This window comes from Pyxicephalus adspersus, chromosome Z (genome assembly GCF_032062135.1).
Source record: "Pyxicephalus adspersus chromosome Z, UCB_Pads_2.0, whole genome shotgun sequence".
Taxonomy (NCBI): domain Eukaryota; kingdom Metazoa; phylum Chordata; class Amphibia; order Anura; family Pyxicephalidae; genus Pyxicephalus; species Pyxicephalus adspersus.
Window position 1 is genome coordinate 83,380,196 of NC_092871.1, and position 20,929 is coordinate 83,401,124.

Genomic DNA, 20,929 nt, shown 5'->3' on the forward strand with positions numbered 1-20,929 from the left:
GATATCAAGTCTGATAAGCGTAGTACAGGAGGGTAAGGCAAAGGCAGGAACAATCCGAGGTCAGGGCAGGCAGCAGACAAGGGAGGTCACAAACAATCTGAGGTCAGGACAGGCAGAGTTCAGGCAAGAGTCAGGTATCAGACCAGGTCGCTATTATAATGACAATTAGAGAACCGTTAATCAACACAAAGAACGCACCCAAGCACACTGTGTTCACAGAGGCTTATAGCGGGCAATGGTGTACAGGACAGGTTCTCCTTAAATGGCCAGAGTGACCAATGGCCTTGCGCCACCTGGCGCCATTTCATTGGTCGCAGGGAATTCAAACTAACTATGTCCCGCCCTGCGGCGAGGCAGCCGAGTGCCACGCCCTCAGGGGGTACAAAAGTCACACGTGGTAGCACGCGCACCTCTTCCCACAGCACCCCTGGGATGTGCCCTACTTTGCACATCCAAAGGAGTGCTGAGAACAGGACTTTCTGTAATCACGTCCATAGGGATGCAAGGGATGCCGCCTGGCCGAACACTAGTTTGGCCAGGACGGATCCCTCCGCCTGAAGAGAGAGACACACTGTGAGCAGGGCAGCAGCCTTGGCCATGCTGCCTGCTGCAGCAGCGTCTCCCTCTGCGGCTGGGATCTCCAGGGACACCGCAGGTTTCTTGAGCAATGAGCACACATTGTTGCTCTCAGATCAGTTTAGGTGACACCAATGATCTTTTGGCTATCTGTAAGGGGGACATTCTTCCCAATGGCCAGCAATGTCAGAGAAATTCTTCCTACTGACCCCCAGGCTGATGTACTGTTAGCTGTGCATATAGTAATTATAGAAGGGGTTTAATAAGACTTGAAAGTTATTTCAAGGGTTCCCCTCAAGATTGAGAAAGGCTGCTCTAACCCAGTGGTCGCCAACCTTTTCGATCTTCCCCTTTAGTGATGTTATAATGCCAGAATCCGCCGACTCTCCCATGGCAGGCTCAGATCTGTTCAGAGTGGGCGGGTTGTGTTTCTGGACTTCCCTGAGCCTGGGCCCTGTACAGGGGACATGGTCCGCGGCTCTTGCCTGTGCATCCCCCCAGTGGGGTCCTTCTTTTACTTCGCTCTGGGTTGCATGGGCCAGAGCCACGGACCACCAACATTTATTGGTGACCACTGCTCTAACCTATGTTGTTTTAATTCTTCTTCTTTTTTTTTTTCAGTTGTCCGTTTTAATAGTGACCTGGCTCAGAAATTCCATCCACAGTTTCATCAAGATGGACAGTACCTTTGCTGCGCCCAAACGGCAAAAAATGCACTGGGGTGTCAAGTGCTACGCAATGCGAATGGAAGTTAGTTTTGTCATTGTATAATATATAAACCTAATGGGTTTGATTTAATAAAGCTCACCAAGACTGGAGAAGATAAACAATCATAGGAGAATCTGGGTGGTCCAACAAACCTGGAATGGATTTCTTAAAAACTGTTTGCTATTGGTAGGCAAATGTTTTCAATCCAGGACCAAGTCAATTTCAGGTTTGCTGGATCACCATGATAATCTATCTTCTACAGTCTTGAAGAGCTCTATTGCATCAGGTTCAATCCATATATGTGATATATATATATGAATGTAATTTTCTTTTACAGTTTTGAAAAGTGAACATTCACGCAGATCCCAAAAGCCTCTTCCACCTGCTCCAGCAGAGGTACTGTTACCACCATGTATTGCTTTTTTATACAGTGGAACTTCAGACAAAGTAGCACAGTTCCCTAATTATGGGTCAAATGTTTCTTATGATACATATAAATATTCTCACTGTGTATTATCTCATTTATTTCACATTGGTATCAGCTAATCCTCCATGTTTGGCTGCTGTGGCCTCGTTTACTGCACTGGACTGAAAATGCAATGTTATAATGGCTGACTTTGCAGCAGTGTTGGCCTGTTTTATTTTTCACCCATTCAGCTAGGCATTGGCATTGTTACTTCATTACTTTACAGAGTAGCTGTCAGCCATGACACACTCCTTCACTGCTCCAGCTCCTCATCGTCAAAAGGTCCCACCAATTGAAGGAGCAGATAGAAAGGTACCTGGGGTCAAACGACCACAATTTTTGGAAAAAAATACATTTATAGGAGAACTTTCCTTAAGTTCCTTAAGTAAATAAGTCACAGGTCATGAATTGTATATTTTTAATTTTTATTTTTGAGACTTATAATCTACAATAAACTAAATTCTACATTTGATGAGGGCAAATTATATTACAATCTTGTGCCAAGACAATTTTGAGTTACATCAATGGCATCAGTTTGAGATACTTCTGAGATCATTCAGAATTCATTGACAGGTGCACTTGACGTGCTTTCCTATGCACTTGAATGTGACTCTTCCTATTGACTTCTATGTGAATCTAAAACCCATCTGATGTAATAAAACATTGATGAACACAGTGTTATTATGGTTTTAACCAATCATGGGCTTTCTCACCTGGGTTTGGTACAGGTTGGGAAAAGGACCTTCCCACTGCAAATCCAGGAGGGAGAACACATGGTGAACCCACCATGTGTTCTCAACACATGGTGAACCCACCAGAATGTGAGTGTTACCAATAAAGCATCCCAAAGGACCTCTGGCCCCTGGGAACTCTACCTGTCCTTTACATTACCAACCTGGGTGGTTGCTTACCTTGTATGCAGCAGGCAGCATTGGCCATTAGTTGTCAGGGTCTGTCCCACCAATGGCAATGCCAACCAGCCATTTAAATTTGCTCTTATGAATTGGTCCATATGTTTACTGACATAAGCAGTGAAAGTTTACCTTACTGAGCAGCAAGCTGAATGTCCTTCATAGTCCTAACTAGGTAATACTACTTGTAATAATTGAGAGTAGTCCAATTCTTTATTTCACAGTTCCTGGAAGAAGATGTCGACTTAGGATTTGGATGCCCACTTGTGGATCCAAAATTTTGCATCACATTTTGGTGGATACCAACACGCATTTTGTCACTATGTTTGTACGCAGGTAAAGTCTACCAAACCGCTACCGCCACCTCCATCGACCACTCCTTCGACTTGCTGCAAAGTTGTAGCGTTATATGACTTCACGCCAATCAGTGCTCAGGATCTTCCCTTATGCAAGGGTGAAGAATATCTGCTGTTGGATGAAGGCAGCGGCCAACCCTGGCTGAGAGCAAGAAACAAAAATGGGTGAATTAAATGTAGCAAAATTGTTGCTAAGCTTTACTTATAGGGATTTATTTATAAATGTTTTCACCCAAATTATATCCAACTTTTAGTCAACATTGGCCAATCTTTGACATTGGGTTTGGTGGAGGAAGAGCGGGCATTTTAGAGAAGTTGCGCAGGTGAAAGGACCTGGAAATGTTCTGAATATGGAGGGTAAATGAGAGGGCAGAATCAAAGGTGACGCCAAGACAACCTGCCAGGCGGGGGAGTATTGGGCACAAAACAAGTGTTGGTCATAGTTAGGAATATGTCAGGGGGAGATTTGGAATTTGAGGGGGGGGGGATGATGATGAGTTCTGTTTTATCCAGGTTGAGTTTCAGTACTCGGTCAGACATCCATGATGAGATGGCTGACACGCAGCATGAGACCTTATCCAGGATGAAGGAGACAGGTCAGGGGTGGACAGATAATTTGCGTGTCATCAGCATACAGATGGTACTGTAAGCCAAAGGAGGATATGAGACTACCGAGAGAGGAGGTGTACAGAGAAAAGAGAACCGGTCCAAGGACTGACCCTTGGGGGACACCAACAGGGAGGAGAGTGGGAGAGGAGGAGTTACCATTGAAAAAAATTTGAAAGTAGCGGTCGGACAGGTAGGAAGCACCCATTCAGGGTAATTATGGCACGGCAAAGAATCGATCATGACCTTGATAATGAACACCAATAATATATCAAACCCCACATTATAAATTTAGATTTAAAAAATGGCGATCAGAAAAAGTGAACAAAGTGGTAATCTTTTATCAAATCCCAATTTTTTAAATGTTCCCCTATAAAGCCAAAACTATATGGTCCCACTTCTGAAATATTGAGTTCACTTTTTTTTCAGGGAATGGCACTGGAAGGGTTCATTCCCACTGGTGTGTTGCATAAGTGGCACCATACACTAATTTCCATGGTGAAAATTGGGTGCACTAACACAATGCATGGTAATGCAGAGGACCTGCGATAGTGTGCTGGGTTGTCACTCATTGCTAATAGAACCCATGCAAACCTTACCTACAAAACATGCAGACGAGACAGAACACAGAAAGTGTTTGGATCACCCATCTGAGAATATCAAATGTATGTCAAACATTCCATTGCTTTTATTTAGTATTTACTGTATCACTATTGTACTGAAAGAACTACTACAATTGAAATGAAATATTTTATAATCATATTGGCGTCTTACATTGTTTTCAGACAGGAGGGATACATACCGGGTAATTATGTGACAGAAGCCCAGGATCCCCTGGAAATATATGAGTAAGTATTGAAGTAGTATTAATAAAATGGCTTAAAGAGCCCTGATACCATTTACAAAATTGCAAGGTAAATAAGAGAAACATAAAGGAAAATAAAATGCGGAACTGCAGCATTTTGTTTTTTTAATAAACGATTTTGTATTAACTTGTAATGTGTTTCTGAAGTTACTAGGATATTGACTGCTCCAGGAAGAATCAAATCACTAGCACATGGAAGGCCTTTATTCTTTTGGGGGTGTCTAAATAATGTCTATTCTGGCCCAGCTCCTCTGCCCCTTCCCTCACTACATAACCTTTGTTTTACATTGTGCTCTTAAGGTGCCTTTCGGGTGCTATTAGGAATCAAGGGAAACTCAGTACTCCAGCGTATGATGTGTGTTGCAGTAACACACATGGTAATGAAAACAGGCCCCAACAGGTCAAGCTGTCTATTAAAATAGGACAAGGATTCTCTTTCCCAGCTTCTGAATGATTAAATTAGATGTGAATCAACCAGTATGAAATATAGGGCCTGTTTTATTAAAGCTAGACTGCAGAAGATAGTCTATCATGGGTGAACCTGGGTGATCCAGCAAACCTAGAATAGATTTCCTAAATCATTTGCTAATATTTAGCAAATGTTTTCATTCCTGGACTAGATCCATTCTAGATTTGCAGGTTCACCCAAGTTCTCTCATGATAGTCTATCTTCTCCAGTCTTGGGGGGCTTAACTAAATCAAGCCCATTGACTATAGCAAATTTGAGAAAAGCACAGGAAGACCACCAAATTTCACAATAGAAAGCTGGTCATTATCTTATGAAAAGGCATCAGAGAGCAAACATTGGCTTACACAAATATAAAAAAACATTTACACAGCCTGGGCAAGGGCCCCAGGACTTAGGCTGCATAGCCTGGGCATGGGCCTTAAGACCTCCTAGCCCCTAGTGTAGCCAGATAAAGACCTGGTCTTAGGCCTTCATGCTACTTGGGGAAGCCAGCCACAAAGCATGATCCCTGAAGCTATAAGGAGGGGGGATGGGACTCCCTCAAGCCAGGTGGGGACCGTACCTCAAGCCAGGCACCTGGCCAGCTTGCCACACTTCTGGCCAGCTTGCCACACTTGCGGCCAGCTTGTCAGGCACCTGGACAGCTCGCACGGCTCCTGGCCAAGAGGGACGGAGTTTGCAGCCAGCTTGCCAGAAGGGACCACCAGCCCTGGTGCCTCGAGCCTTCGTTAGGGCTGCACTTAAGCCACCTGGCTGCCGGGGGTACAACTGCTCTTAGGCCTGCAAAACCTGGTGATTTTTGCCTGAGGTACCTTGGCCCTTAAGCCCCCAGGAAGCCCCGGGGAGACCTGGGTTTAAGCCTGCAGAACTTAGCCTTTTGTGTCTGGGCTACTCTTGGGCTTTAGGACCCTGGCCGTCCTGGAGGACTTAGACTTAAGCCTGCGGGACTTGGTGCCTTCAGCTCTGGGTACCCTGGCCCTTAAGCATGAGGAAACCTGGGGGAGATTTAAGCTTAGGTCTTCTTTGGGACCTGGATAAAAGATGTCTTTTTCCAAAATGTTGCATATTTGGCCTCTGATCCTTTGTTTTCAACCTACAGATGGTACTCAAAAAACATGACAAGGAGCCAGGCCGAGGACCTCCTCAGAGCAGAGGTAAACAGCTGGGTCATTGTGAGAATTATTTTGAAGTTTTACATAATGCCACCAAACAGCTACAAGATGTTACTAAAAGAACCTGGAAAATGACCCTACAAATGATTGAGATCAGGTGCACAAAGCCAGCTCTATAGTTTGGTCACTTTGGTTTGGCCACCACACATCACAGAGCATTGACATCCACCTTACTGAAGGCCTTTAGATGGACCAGGTCTTCTGGTTCAACATCAAGATATGACCTCACAAATGGGGTAAAAACCTTGTATGAAAATTTTTCCAGAAGAGTTTAGGCATTTATAACCTCAAATGGGGACCAAATACATGATAATGATCATGGTTTTAAGCCCAACAAGCTCACTTTGATGCAAAGGTCAGGTTTCCACAAACACTTGGCCATATAAGGGTGGACTGTATAGGCTATTTTCATTAAATTAAATTTGAAATTAATATTCCCTTTGCAATGGATCTTTCGCTAAGCTTAATGAACAAGATAAAGCTCTGTTGACTTCAACAATTGAATCTTGACTTCAGGTGCACAAAGCGAATTCCATAATTTGATCACTTTTGTGTGGCTACCACAAATCACAGAGTGTTGACTTCAACCTTACTGAATACCTTTAGATGTTTTTGACAGGTCTACTGGTCCAACATCAGTACCTGGCCTCACACATGGGGGAGAAACCAGAAGACACCTTCCAAAATCTTGTGGATTGAGCGGAGGCTGGTTTAGCTGCAAATGGGGACCAACTCCCATATTACTAGCCATGGTTTTGCAATGGAATGCCCAACACGCTCATAACAATGCAGTGATCAGGTTTACAAAATCCTGGGGCCACTCACTTTAAATCTATTAAAATTTAAAATTAATTTTCCTTTTTCAAAGGACATTTCACTAAGCCTAATAAGTAAGATGAAGCTCTGTTGATTCCAATTATTGAATCTTGACTTTAGGTGCACAAAGTCTCACTTTTGTGTGGCCATCACACATCACAGAGTGTTGACCTCAACCCTACTAAATTCCTTTAGATGTCTTTAAAAGGTCTTCTTGCCCAATATCAGTACCTGACCTTACAAATGGGAGAGAAACTCAAACACACCCTTTATTATCATGTGGAAAGCCTTCCCAGAAGAGTGGAGCTGGAAAAGCCTCCAAGGGGGACCAACTTCATATTATTAGTCATGGTTTTGCTACTGAATGCACAAAGCCAACTCCATTTGTTTGACTAAATGTGGCCACCACACATCACAGGACCTTGATCTTAACCCTACTGAAAACTTTTAGATGTTTTTTCTAGGTCTTCTGGTTCAACATCAGTTCTTGACCTAATGGGCTACCTATTGGGCTACACAGACAAATTGGCTACAGCTATAGGAGGATGGACACAAAATTGCTCCAAGGCATAGGCCACTAATTGTTGCTCAATTATTCACCCATGGTCATATATATTGTTCTAATATTCAATATTTTTTAAACAGACTTAAACTGCTGGGTGAAAGGAAACACAAATACATTTTTATCAGTGTAGTTAATTTTTTATTAAATTTTACCAAACTTGACCTCATGGTGAACAACAATTCATACTGACCCTCTGGTCTAACTGATGGTCAGTAGTAGCCACCAAGAAAGAAAAAGAATGCATAAGGTGCTGGAACATTACAATTAAGACTCAAATCTAAAAAAAAACTCATACAACCTGGCTCTGGTGAGGTAGCATTATCATGAGCTACCTAACTTGGGCTAGACTCCATTAGGTATTGAAGAGAGTGCCAAACAAACTTGTAAAATATTTTACATTTTTTTTTGTCCAATGAATACTGCCAATGTGTTTTGGGGCCAAAAAAAAATTCCCCTTTCATCAGGGCCCAATAGTAATGTATGGACTCAAAGCTCTCTGGATAAAATGCTTAGCAAAGAGGCACACCAATTGAGAAGAAAACCTCCTCCAGATCTCTGGTTTTCCCCCTATCTCTGACTGTACTGGTTTTGGAGTCCTGATGAAGGGGGAGTCCTTTTAATTTTCAAAACATGTAAAGTGGATTGACACTCTTTTCAATTACAGTTGATTAATATCTAGCTAAGTTATGGTGCCATGACATTCATCCTTTACAAGAGACATAGCTCTGTGAAGGTTGTATATGGGATTTGAGACTCAAGTGTGATGTTCCAGGACCTCTTTCATTTCAATGATCATTAGTAGTACTTAAAGCACCACACTATTGACTCCTTCTGGACCTTATCATTATTCCTCATAATGGTCCTCCAAAACCATATCCGAGACTCCATGCTACAGACTGGTGGCGCTGATCCTCCATCTTCTCTTATAGGAACCATGCCTGGCTAATACTCTAATGATTATCATATTCTTTTTATTATCTATATTATATATTACATAGTTGCATAGTCAGTTAGGTTAGAAAAAGACATAAGTACTTCATGTTCAACCACTAGGGAAATAAACATATCCCAGATTGAAACCCTAAAGATAAAGTTGATCCAGAGGAAGGCAAAAAAAAAACCCTCACACAATTTGCTATTGTAACATCCCTTTATGCTTATAATGCTTTGAAATTTCAATCAATCAATCTGATATCCTAATGATTATGTTGTAGGATAAAGAAGGAGGCTTCATTGTGAGAGATTCAAGCAAAGCAGGAAAGTACACCGTGTCTGTGTATGCCAAGTCATCGGGGTAAGCAAAAACACCATCAACCCAACATGATCTACGGTAAATAATATGTAATAATGTTTCTAATGAAGTCACTCTTTACAGGGAAGGATTTATCCGTCATTATGTAGTATGTGAGACGCCTGGGCACCAATATTATTTGGCTGAGAAACATGTTTTTTCTTCAATTCCAGAACTGATAACATATCACCAATACAATGCAGCTGGTAAGTGACTGATGAGTTAACATTTTTTACGTTTGAAGCCCGATGGAACCTTCCAGTTATATTACTGTAAGGCAGCCAGGCTACATACATAGTAATCAATAATGGGCATTCCATTATCTTTGTATTTGCTGCAACAAAGGCTTTAAACATGCTTTGATAGAACAGTCCTGGAGATTCTAGCTATTGCTCTACTCTTTCTCCAGCAGCCTCATACACATGTACAGTGCTCCAATTAACATCACTCAGCAATATTGATTGGAGCAGTGTGAAGGGGAACATACCAGACTGCTGATGGCTGATAGACTGTTGACCAGAGCAGGCTGTTTGTCCATGCTGGAGATATCGCCCCTGATTCATCAATGAAATCCGCGCTCGCTGGAAGCGCGAACGTACGCGCGGCCATCGATCGCGGTCCGGACTCGAGTATGTGCGTACACTCGCCTCACTACCAGCCAAGTTCCAGCCTTCACGCGCACCTGCTCTCTGTTCTGTGCTTATTTACAGTCCTTTACAGGTCAATTAGAATATTTTTTAGGGGAACAGTGACTTTTAATGCAAGATCGCCAGTAAAAAGCTGTCGGATAAGCGCGGCTCCGTGCGCGAGCTTTTTCCGCTGCTGAATAGCGCGACCGCGTACGATTCCAGATCGCTAATACGAATGCGCGACCGATAATCCAATTCTGCTTGATGAATCAGGGGCATCTACTACAGGCTAGCCACCCTCCGTTTAGCTTTCTTCCAAGCCAGACCTACAAAAGTCCTAATAAGTGAGAATTGGTTAAGTTCCTGGTGCATTTCCTATCCTCTTTACTCCTATAATGAATTAAAACTGATTTGGACTCTCAACCATTTACCTGGTACTTTTTTTAATCCACAAAATTTCAAACTGGCAATCCGGGACCTTTTTTTCAGACCCAATAAATCTTAGAAAGTAAACTTTTAACTAGAACATCAACAGATACATAACAAATATCAAATAACTAACACAATCAGCAGGTATTCAGCAGTTCCGCTCACCCTAATCCCATTTTCCAAACTTAAGGTTTGGGAGGGGGGACAGGTATGATGAATGAGAGAATGACAAGAGCGACTTCAGTTTTTCTGTTGTGAACTTTAAGTTTAGAGTAGATAGAGATAGGCCTATAGGATGGACCCTTGGGCATTACTTTTAGCCCCGTACCCCTTAGGTCCCTTTCAGAGTTGTGGTTGAAACCCACAACTGTCAGCCACTCCCATCCTCTCCTCTCCTACTTCTATGCTGTCAACGTCAGAGGTTGACAACCATCTATTTGAGTGAGGTTGCTAATGCAGTATTTTAATATTTTTTTCTGAAGAATGCAATACTGGATGAAAAACTATGTTTACACTTGTTTGCAATTTAGAAAATCTGATGAATAGATTCAATGTCATTGTTATTGTTACGTTCTTTCATATTCATTTTTAGGTTTAATATCAAGACTCAAATATCCTGTGTGTTCTGTCAAATGTGCCCCTTCTACTGCTGGCCTTGGCTATGGTAATAAAAATAAAAAATTGGAAGGGTTGCCGGACAAGTTTAGACTGATGGATGAGCTTGATACGTACACAGAAATTGCCAGTTGAAGTGTTTAGAAATATTTAATTGTAACATAGTTAGGTAATTGAGACCAAGCAATAAATTATTTGTATGCCTAAATTGTACACTTAAAAATGTATCTTTTGTCTTACGGTCCTCACAATATGTCTAAGCCTAGGCACTCCTGTTCTGTAGTCTTGTAGATGGTAGGGTTGGGCAGCCAGGGCTCTGCTAATACTGGAAAATTTGGTGTAAGATTAGGTGATTCCATAATTGTGCTACTCATTGTTCTCCTTGCTGAAGAGGAAATTGTACCTGAAGATCAGCAGAGCAAGGAACATCTTGCTTTTACATCATTCATTCTGGAGATCTGTGCAGTGGTATATCAGATGCTCCCCTCAGTTTAAATGTATGCAGTAATATATGCCAGCCCCAGAATATTTCAATCAATACAGAACTTTAGAGAGAAACCAAAAGGCAGTCTTTTTAAGGCATATGCAGAAAGTAACAAGATATATATAGATATATAAAGATATATATAGAAATAGATAGTTGTGCCAAAATGGCACTGGACAAAGTATTGCTAATGCAATAGGTTATTAGATATATGCTATATACTTTTAGGAAAAAGTCCAGAAAAGTGTGGCTGTTTCCATTCTTAATGTGTTTCGCCATTTTAGGCTTCTTTAGGGAGGTAGGGAGATGCAGTACAGTACACACTAAATCTTAAAAAAGAATAATAACTTATCATTAAACAACCCCCCTCTTTTTGGTATTCTCCCATGTTCTTTATTGATTCTGCAGATCTGTGCATTCTCCACCTCTACTGTCAATAGCAGACATGGCCAACAGCGGGCCCCTATGCAAAATTGACTTCCCCTAAAGAACTGACTTGGGGTCCCTGCTGGCTGAAGAGGCTCTGGGCACTTCCCTATGTCCACCCTGTCACCTGTTGCTTCATGATGATTACCCCGTCAGTGATCAGATTTTCAGTTATCATGGGATATGCAACTCTGACATGAGTAGGCAAAGCCTTAGATCTATCAGGGTGGCTGCTTCCACACAGAGACACAGGCAGAAAGAAAAGATCAACAACAAAAAATTTTTAGAACAGTCCCACATGGGGCTAGTGTTAAATTTACCCACCATGTCTGGGATCTCTGTGCTTTACTGCATCAGATAAATGCTTGTGTCTCTGCATGGAGGTGGCTCAGTGATGGTGGAGTTGGCAGTTCTGGGGGCGTTTGACATGGGTAAATGTACCAGCAACCAGGGTAGGCCTTAGAGATGAGATATTATAGAACAGGTAGGGTTTTCACATCATAACATAATGTAGAAGTATGACATCTATTTACTTTTTCTTCAAGGCTCATGGGAGATTGATCCCAAGGATCTGACTTTCTTGAAGGAGTTAGGTAATGGCCAGTTTGGTGTAGTGAAATATGGGAAATGGAGAGGACAATATGAAGTGGCTATCAAAATGGTCAAAGAAGGTTCCATGTCTGAAGATGAGTTCATCAATGAAGCAAAGTGCATGATGTAAGTAACTTAAGCTTTTTTTTTACCAGAAATATATAGAAAGGGGAAAACAACCAATACATTTCTATTATTTATGGTGTCAGTAGTCCAATGATCCTTCTGATACCCCCAGTATGGATGAAAATTTCCTCAAAGTTCCGATAGGAAACCATCGGAAAGCATCATAGGAGGATTATCATGGATGCATTAATAAATACAGCCGTGGGAATCCTCCTGTCAGTGAGTGATCCCCGGGCACTACAGGTCAGACTGAGGGCAAGCCCTAATTTCATGGCTCCATTCATAAATGCAGCCGCAATATTCCTCCTCTCTGAGTCACGAGTCACGCGGCTTGCGTTTATAAATGATTATAAAAAAATCAGAGGATTTTTCCCACCCTGCATTCATTCATGAGCAGCCAGCGAGACTCACACTGTGTTCCTGTATAGAGAAATTCTATCCAAGAACACATACAACGCATAAAGGGCTGCAAGAGCAATCGGTAGAGCGGAGATGATAGCTCCTCTCTCCTGATTGGTCTTGCAGGTACTAAAAATTCGGTCTCCCCAGCTGAATTTACAAAGGCCGTTCTCGCCTACATGTTCAGTAAGCATGAACGGCCCAATTTGACGTGAGACTGAATTTAAAAAATTTGCTCACTCATCCTTAACCCCCAGCAATTTTAGTGACCATGCCATCTTCTGGGACTTTTCAATTGACCTAAAAAATTGAGCTACAAAATTTTGTGTAACCCATCCATAGACAATATAGAAAGAACAAACAAAAGTTTCCAGGCTGCTATTGTTGGTTTGGTGAAGCTAGTAAACTTGGGGTCATCAGCTCCATTGAGTAATGTTGGGCTTCTGGAGAGCAAAGCTGCCTCCAGTGGAGCCTGCTGTGATCTAGGGCATTGCTATATCTTAGAGTTAAGGTGCGTACACACTTCCAATTTTTATCGTTCAAAACGAATGACGAACGATCGATTGGGCAAAAATAGTTCGTAAAAAAAGTAACCAACGACGCCGACGAACGAGGAAAGTCGTTGGAAACGAACGACCGGACCGGCGGATCGGATTGGACGACGATCGTTGAACATCGTTCGTGTGTACGATCGTTCGTTGATCGTCCATGGTCTGAGCATGCGTAATGAACGAACGTTCGTTCACTTTCCTGTCGTGCACATAGTTCCTCTATCGCTCAAACGATCGTATCTATTGTGTGTACAATATCTACGAACGATCGTGTCGTTATCTCTATGTGCAGGATCGGTGCTATACGATCGTTCGTAGATATCGTGCAGGAACGTTCGTCGTTCGTTTTCCAACGATAATAATTGGAAGTGTGTACGTAGCTATAGAAGCTACACTTATCAATGTTGTCTTGACATGGCAGTGTGGCCTTCAGATGTATATGGAATTTTAGGCAAACCAAGGCCTTTGTTTTTGACCTAGGTAGCTTAAAGCATATAATCTTGGTCTGTGAAGCTTCTCAACTATTCAGGTTGTGGTATATCTAGTAGTAGGTAGTCCTATTCAACTGGACTCGCCCTTGTAATGTTGACTAGCCAAGTCACTTCTTCATCTCAAGAAGAGAATACAATGTGGCTTGGACAATCTACAAAACATCTTCAACATTACAAGTCCAGCTGAATAGGACTTCCTATTACTACATAGTTTAGTAAGTTTTTTGGTTAAGTGAGTGGAAAGTTATATAAGAACTTGCATCTTCTCTTTCCTCCTTCAGGAAATTATCCCATCAAAATTTGGTTCAGTTATATGGAGTGTGCACCAAGCAGCGCCCGATCTTCATCATTACGGAGTATCTCTCTAACGGTTGCCTCCTGTCCTATCTGAAAGAATTCCGTCCTCGTCTCAATCAAGCAGACCTGCTTTCTATGTGCAGTGATGTGTGTAGTGCAATGAGTTATCTAGAATCAAAGCAGTTTCTACACCGGGATTTGGTAAGAGATATCAGTGGAACTTTTTGTAGCAGTGTAGTCAGTATGCCATTACACTGATGCTATCCACCATTTCTTTTTACCAAGGCTGCCCGAAATTGTTTGGTTGCTGAAGATGGCACCGTAAAAGTATCGGATTTTGGTCTCTCAAGGTATATCCAGAGTCAAGTTTATGTGTTTTATAGCCCAGTGGAAGCTTCGCCATTTACCACTAAAATGCATACATGTGCTACTTTTTCTAAGCTGGCAGCATGTTAAAGAGTCAGACTGCCGTTCTTACAAATAAGCAGTGGGCGGGGTCTTAAGCTGTCTGACACGCCCCCTACACACTTACACAATGCTTAAATCAACAGTGGGGTATAGCCTATTGGAGAACTGTGCAGGGGGCGTGTCCAACTTGTAGACCTGGTTTGTATGTAAGAGCAGTGGTCTGACTCTTCAAGTTGCTGTAAGCACAACTTATTTTAACCCTTTATATATATAAAAAAAAATATCAGAAACAAAAGCATATTTAAAAATTAATTTTTAATGGTCCACCAATAGAATGGTCGACTTCAATAGAATTATCAGATTGATATCAATGAAACTACACTTTCACAAACCTGAGTGCAGTCAGTTCATTCATATTCATTTGAAATCCAAATCCATTGGATTGGTTCTATTAGATCAATTTAATTAAAAAAATAAAGGATTGATTTATGGTTGATTCTATATTCTATAAAAACAATGGATGAATTAAGTGGAAAATTACCCATACATGGCCAACCTTACTGTGTATGGACCATGCTTGCATTATAGTAATACAGAGGCTTTTTTCGAGTTCAAATTTTGCAAAATGTGCTGTAAAAATGTTTTTTTTTTGTACTGACTTTGCATCCATGTTTATCTTTTTGATCACAGGTATGTTCTAGACGATGAATATACGAGTTCCCTGGGTTCTAAGTTCCCCGTACGCTGGTCTCCGGCTGAAGTTCTTCTGTATAGCAAGTTCAGCAGTAAATCTGATGTCTGGTCATTCGGTAAGATGAATGTATATCTACTGACAACTTTTTGTTTGAATATGGTATTGGCAGATGAATCTCTATAACTCTTAACTCTTGGCTAACCAATTGATGAAAATATAAAAACCTCAATCAATTATTTATCAATTGTCTACTCAAATATTGATGGGAAATGATCATTAGAAAACCCCTTATCAAAGTTGATCAATTTGATGTTTTGGAAAATATTGGATATCATTTGGCAATCTTAGAATTGTAATTTCAAGCAATACCGTTGTTAGTTTATATTGAAAAATGTACATTTTTTGCAAAATTTATGCTGGCGTGCTAGGCCAATTTTGAGATTCATAAGACCTTTTTTGTGATCATTTCTTCATTTATTTTCATTTATGAGGTGTTTTAATGTGGGAGGTGTTCACGTTTGGGAAGATGCCGTATGAGAGATTCAATAATAGTGAAATCGTGGAGCAGATAATGAAGGGAGTTCGACTCTACCGACCTCAGCTTGCAACCGAACGAGTGTACAGTCTCATGCTCAGCTGCTGGGAAGAGGTAACAATGGATGGCTTTGGAAACTGGCAAGATACCCATAAATGTTTTCACCCACAGTTCAACCAACTGTTACCCAAAATGGACACCTTTTCTACAAATACTTCAACCAAATGTATAAAACATTGGGTTGAATTACTTGTAGAAAAGGTGTAAATCGACTTTTGCTGATGAATCCAGTATGAAAAATGGGGGGGTTTGGTAGAAATCTTGGTTGAAAACATTTAATTTTAATTGACCCACTGGCTACCCAATGAAACATTAGAAGTTTAAATATGAACAAAACCCTCCCATCATTAATTAACCCATCACTAAGGGTGGTCACAATTCACCATGGTTGGTTCTGGTTTTGTAAAATTTTGGTAAAATTTTCATGGAAGCCTACAGTGTCTGTTTATAAAGTAGTGAACCACTACTTCACTATTATACATGGTCACCCATAACTGATATATTAGGAGTGTAGATAGGTCTAGACCTCCATACTGTCCCTGACTTGCATGGATTGTCCTTCCTCATACTTCCCAGTTACCCATGATTTGCAGGGACTGTCCCTCTTCATACCTCACAACTGTCTCTGATTTGAGGGTACTGTCCTGCTTCATTTCTCCCAACTGCCCTCGATTTGGAGGGACTTTCTTTCTCCATACCTCCTAACTATCCCTGAGTTGGAGGGATTCTCTCTCTTCAGACTTCCCAACTGTTTCTGATGTGGAAGAGCTGTCCCTTTTCATGCCTCCCACCTGTTTCTGATTTGTAGGGATTGTCTCTATTCATACCCCCAAACTATTTCTAAGTTGGAAGGACTGTCAATTTTTATTCCTCCCATTTGTCCCTGATTTGGGAGGACTTTTCTTCATACCTCCAATCTGTCTCTGATTTATAGGGACTGTCCCTCTTCATACCCCCAACTGTTTCTAATTTGAAGGAACTCATTCCTCCCAACTTTTTTTTAATTTCATTGGGGGTGAGTTCATTATTTTTGTTGGGGGTAAGTTGGAATCAGAGAAAGTGAAATACTATGAATACAGCTTTACATGCCAAAAAATATTTATTTCTTCTTGTGTTTACACAGAAACCTGATGACAGACCAGCCTTCCGGGTCTTACAAGGAGCAATACTAGAAATCATGGAAGACATGTGATGGTGAAGATATCATGGGCACATGGACATTTTTTACAACAAAGCACAATTAAAAAAATCAAGGCTGTACATTCACTTTAGCCACACACATTTTTATATGGTCTGTGCAGGTACAAATATATATTACCCCTTGAAATGGAAAGTGGGGGACCCACTGCAAGGGACACAATAAAATGTATTCAGAGTTCAGCTTTAACAGACTGAATGATACCTTCATTGTTAGAATTCATGCACACTTTATTTTTGAAAGTCACTTTTTGCTCTCCTTTTCTTCCTTCAATTTTCATAAGGCAACCCACGTTTTTTCAAGCCATATAGGAGTGACAACACAAGTATGCTGTAATGTACATGTTAAGTTAATGAAGCTATAAATAGATTCCAGCAGAAGTTGTGTCTGTTTATTGCAGAGTGTTTCCTCTTTTGAAATGTTACTGTTAAGCTCACCAGCATCCATAGAACTCTTCGGTTCAGCAGTACTGATGGGTGTTCATGTTCACCCATAACTCATCCTCACAAATGGCGCTGCTCCCCAACCCCAGCTGAGCAATACAATGTCTATGAATGAACCATGTAGCTGAGCAATACAATGTCTATGAATGACCCATGTAGCATTGCATATGTCCTATGAAGATTTATAAACTGGTAACTTCTAGAATATTAACTCATAGCAGGCATGGAGACCCCCAACCGTCACAATGACCCCCATACAATAACCGCCAACCAGCTGAGAAACTCCAAAATAGCACAATAACCTCTAGCAAGCTCAGAAATCCCCAGACAGCGTGGTATCCCTAGTACAATACCACAGCACAATAACTCTAAGAAGGCAGAGTGACCTCCAGCTAACGCAATAACCCCCAAGACAGGAATCCCCAACCAGCCCAGATACCCCCAGATGCCACGATAACCCACAGCCAGCTCAGATTCCCCCAGACAGCACAATAAACCCCATCAAGGTTAGAAACCCCCAGGCTGCATAGCAGACCCCAGCACAATAACCCCCAACAGACACAGTAACATGCAGGCAACACAGTAATCCTGGAAAAATAACCCCCAGCACAGTAACCTTTATCCAGCACAAACAAAACTCAGCCAGCACAACATCCCCTAGTAAAATAACCACCTACCTGCACAATAACCCCCAGCAGATATATGAACCCTTAGTCAACACAGAGACGGCCACAGATAGGAGCACCTGTGTGGGGACATCTAAGGTCTTCAGATGTGTACTTTAAAAACACAAGGTTTTCAGCTCCAAGGTGCATACCAGGTGCTGCTATGTTCCCAGGAGTAGAAAACTTTACTACAGGTCAACTCATTTGGGCACTCTTGCATTTGTAGTTGTGGTGTGGCTGCTCTTAGACGATATTGCATCCAAAAGCTATGCTGCAACCCCACTGCAACCACGTGCAGAAAATTGTGTGCTAGGAAGGATTTGTATCATAAATGGTGGTTACAACCTGAAGGAGCAAGGGACGCACTTGAAGAATTTATTTAAAAGCTTAAGGTACAACAATTGAGTGCTCTTTTTATCATCATCACAACAACTACTAAATTTCCTAAGTGGAACATTTCAGGTCTGTGGTCCTAAAGGGATCGAGCCTTAGTTCCTAAGGTCACAATATGATGTCTAGTTTTTCCAGAGCTATCATCTACCTCTCCTAATTGCCCTTGGTGGAACATTCCAGGTCTGTGTTCCTACAGGGATGGTGCAACAATTCTTGGTCACAAAGTGATGCCTGATTGTCCCATAGCTTTCATCTCCCTCTCCTAAATGCCCTTGGTGGAACAATTCATGTCTGTGTTTCTACAGGGATTGGTCCTCAGATCTTGGTCTCCTGGTGAAATCTAGTTGTCCCTCAGCCATCATCTCCCTCTCCTAAATGCCCTTGGTGAAAAATTCCAGGTCTGTGTTGATACAGGAAAGGGGTCTCAGTCCTTGGTCACCTGGTAAAGTCTATTTTTTCCACAGTTATCATGCCCTTCTCCTAAATGCCATTGGTGAAATATTTCAGGTCCGTGTTTCTACAAGGATGGGGGTTCCCCTCTTGGTCACAAGGCGAAGTCTAGTTGTTCATTAGCTTTCATCTCCCTCTCTTGAATGTCCTAGGTGGAACATTCCATGTTTGTGGCCTTACGGGAAAGGGGGCTCAATTCTTGGTCACACGGCGCAGTCTAGTTGTAACGCAGCTATAACGTCCTTCTCTTAAATACCCTAGATGGAACATTGTAAGTCAATGGTCCTACAGGGATGGCACCTGAGTTTCTTGGTCTCTATTGTTCCACTTGCCCCACAGCTATAATCTTTCTCTTTTCCTAAATGCCCTCAGTGGAACATTCCAGGTCCTTGATGTGGCTTAATTTTTGGTTACAAAGTGAGGCCTAGTTGTCCCACAGCTTCAACAAGTCTTTTCTTTCTGTCAGCCTTAGAAAAATTCCTCCTTCATGGAAATTTGGAGCATCTCCAACTTTACCTTGCTCCAACTTTTTAACTTGAATCCATCAACAACAAACTTTAGGCTCAAGGGTTCAAATAGGCTTCCGACAACCAACTCTAAAACTTAACAATAAATAAGAGCAAATGGTAAACTGCACAATAGTGAGTTTGTATGTTCTCCCCTTGTATGTGTGGTTTCACTTCAGTTTCCTCCCACACTCCAAAAACATACTAAGGGGCTACCTAGCTTAGCCCATTTTGGCCTTGGACCATAAATCAATGACATACAGCGATGGTTAGGAGATTAGATTGGGAGCTTTTCTATGGGACATAGATATGACAATAGACTGGTCCAAGTAGAATTACGCCATGCTTGCACTCTATCAGCTCCTCTACCTCTAAACCACTTAGTGATACCACCAATGTCAGCGGGATGATGCCCCCCCACCTACACAACATCCAAGACCATCGTAAGGTTACTATCAGCTAGGATTTCACATATATGCTACAGTCGGAGAAAATGGACCAACAAGCTGAAAACTCCCTATCTGGCTGTTACCAGCAAAGTCATGAGACCATTTAGTATCACTTAGAACTGTGTTGAACCACCCGTACAGGTAAAATTATGGCTGGTTCAAAAAGTTGTCTTAGATGTGATTAAACTTCAGGGCACTCTAGTTCAGCAAATGGAAAAAGTCAACCGGTGGTTCACGATTCACGATGACAGTTAACTAGGACTTCATCTCTTTTGGCTTCCCCATTAAGGTCCTAGGTGTGTTAGTAACGGTCTCAGGTAATTTTTTTAGTACTCTAAAATATTTAGCATGCTCTCATGTCTTGTTAGGTTGTGTGTAGATGTTCAATTTCCTGAGACAAAGTTCTTGATCACGGCAAAAATCCAGACTTGGTACCGAAGTCTCCTGATGTTGTGTAGTGTTCCCTTTTGCTGAATTAGTAAAAGGACCAATAAATAGGAAAAAAGTGCGGTGCCTTCTGCTCTTTTTCTTCTCTCCCACCTCCAAAGAACAAACCTCGCTGTCTGTACAAAGCTCGTTGGTTCCTACTGTTATAAGCTGGCCAACCAAAATGGCGGATGGCTTGTAATCTGGAAGAAGATATTACAGCGATGGTGGTGAAACGACAAGGACGAGGCATCAGAATATAGACGGTGTCCCACCTTTGCAGCTCCAAGGTGCATACCAGGTGCTGTTATGTGCTCAGGAGTAAAAAACTACAGGTCAACTGATTTGGGCACTCTTGCATTTGTAGTTGTGGTGTGGTTGCTTCTCCTAGGGAGGAAAAAGCAACTATGGGGCCACAAGCAACATATTGCATCCAAAAGTTATGCTGCAACTCCACTGCAACCACGTGCGGAAAATGGTGTGTCAGGAAGTATTTGTATAATAAATGGTGGTTACAACCTGAAGGACGCACTTGAAGACTATTTCAAAGCCTAAGGTACAACAATTGAGTGTTCTTTTTATCATCATCACAACATCTTCTAAATTTCCTAGGTAGAATTAGTAAAAGGACCAATAAATGAGGAGGAAACTTCTGCCTTCTGCTCTTTTTCCTCTCTCCCACCTCCAAAGAACGAACCTCGTTGTCTGTGCAAAGCTTGTTGGTTCCTACTGTCCTAAACTAGCCAACTAAAATGGCGGATGGCTTGTAATCTGGAGGAAGATATTACAGCGATGGTGATGAAACAACAAGGAAGAAGCATCAGAATATAGACGGTGTCCAATTGGCAGGTAACACAAAATGG

General features: G+C 41.7%; 1 protein-coding gene across 2 annotated transcripts in view; it reads left to right on the forward strand.

Annotated features, from left to right (window-relative positions):
* BTK (Bruton tyrosine kinase) overlaps nt 1-17,114 on the forward strand; it is a 37,182-nt gene extending 20,068 nt beyond the window's left edge. Inside the window, exons 6-19 of one of the 2 annotated variants that reach the window (XM_072430080.1) lie at nt 1,198-1,326; nt 1,622-1,680; nt 2,998-3,182; nt 4,409-4,471; nt 6,057-6,111; nt 8,725-8,804; nt 8,886-9,007; nt 10,452-10,523; nt 11,930-12,101; nt 13,824-14,040; nt 14,125-14,189; nt 14,938-15,056; nt 15,433-15,590; nt 16,660-17,114. In XM_072430080.1, the coding sequence (XP_072286181.1) occupies nt 1,198-1,326; nt 1,622-1,680; nt 2,998-3,182; nt 4,409-4,471; nt 6,057-6,111; nt 8,725-8,804; nt 8,886-9,007; nt 10,452-10,523; nt 11,930-12,101; nt 13,824-14,040; nt 14,125-14,189; nt 14,938-15,056; nt 15,433-15,590; nt 16,660-16,728 (1,565 nt within the window). In that variant the 3' untranslated portion in view covers nt 16,729-17,114. The remainder of the gene's footprint in view (nt 1-1,197; nt 1,327-1,621; nt 1,681-2,997; nt 3,183-4,408; nt 4,472-6,056; nt 6,112-8,724; nt 8,805-8,885; nt 9,008-10,451; nt 10,524-11,929; nt 12,102-13,823; nt 14,041-14,124; nt 14,190-14,937; nt 15,057-15,432; nt 15,591-16,659) is intronic. The other variant, XM_072430081.1, reaches the window with a different exon arrangement.
* Nucleotides 17,115-20,929: the final 3,815 nt, after the last annotated feature.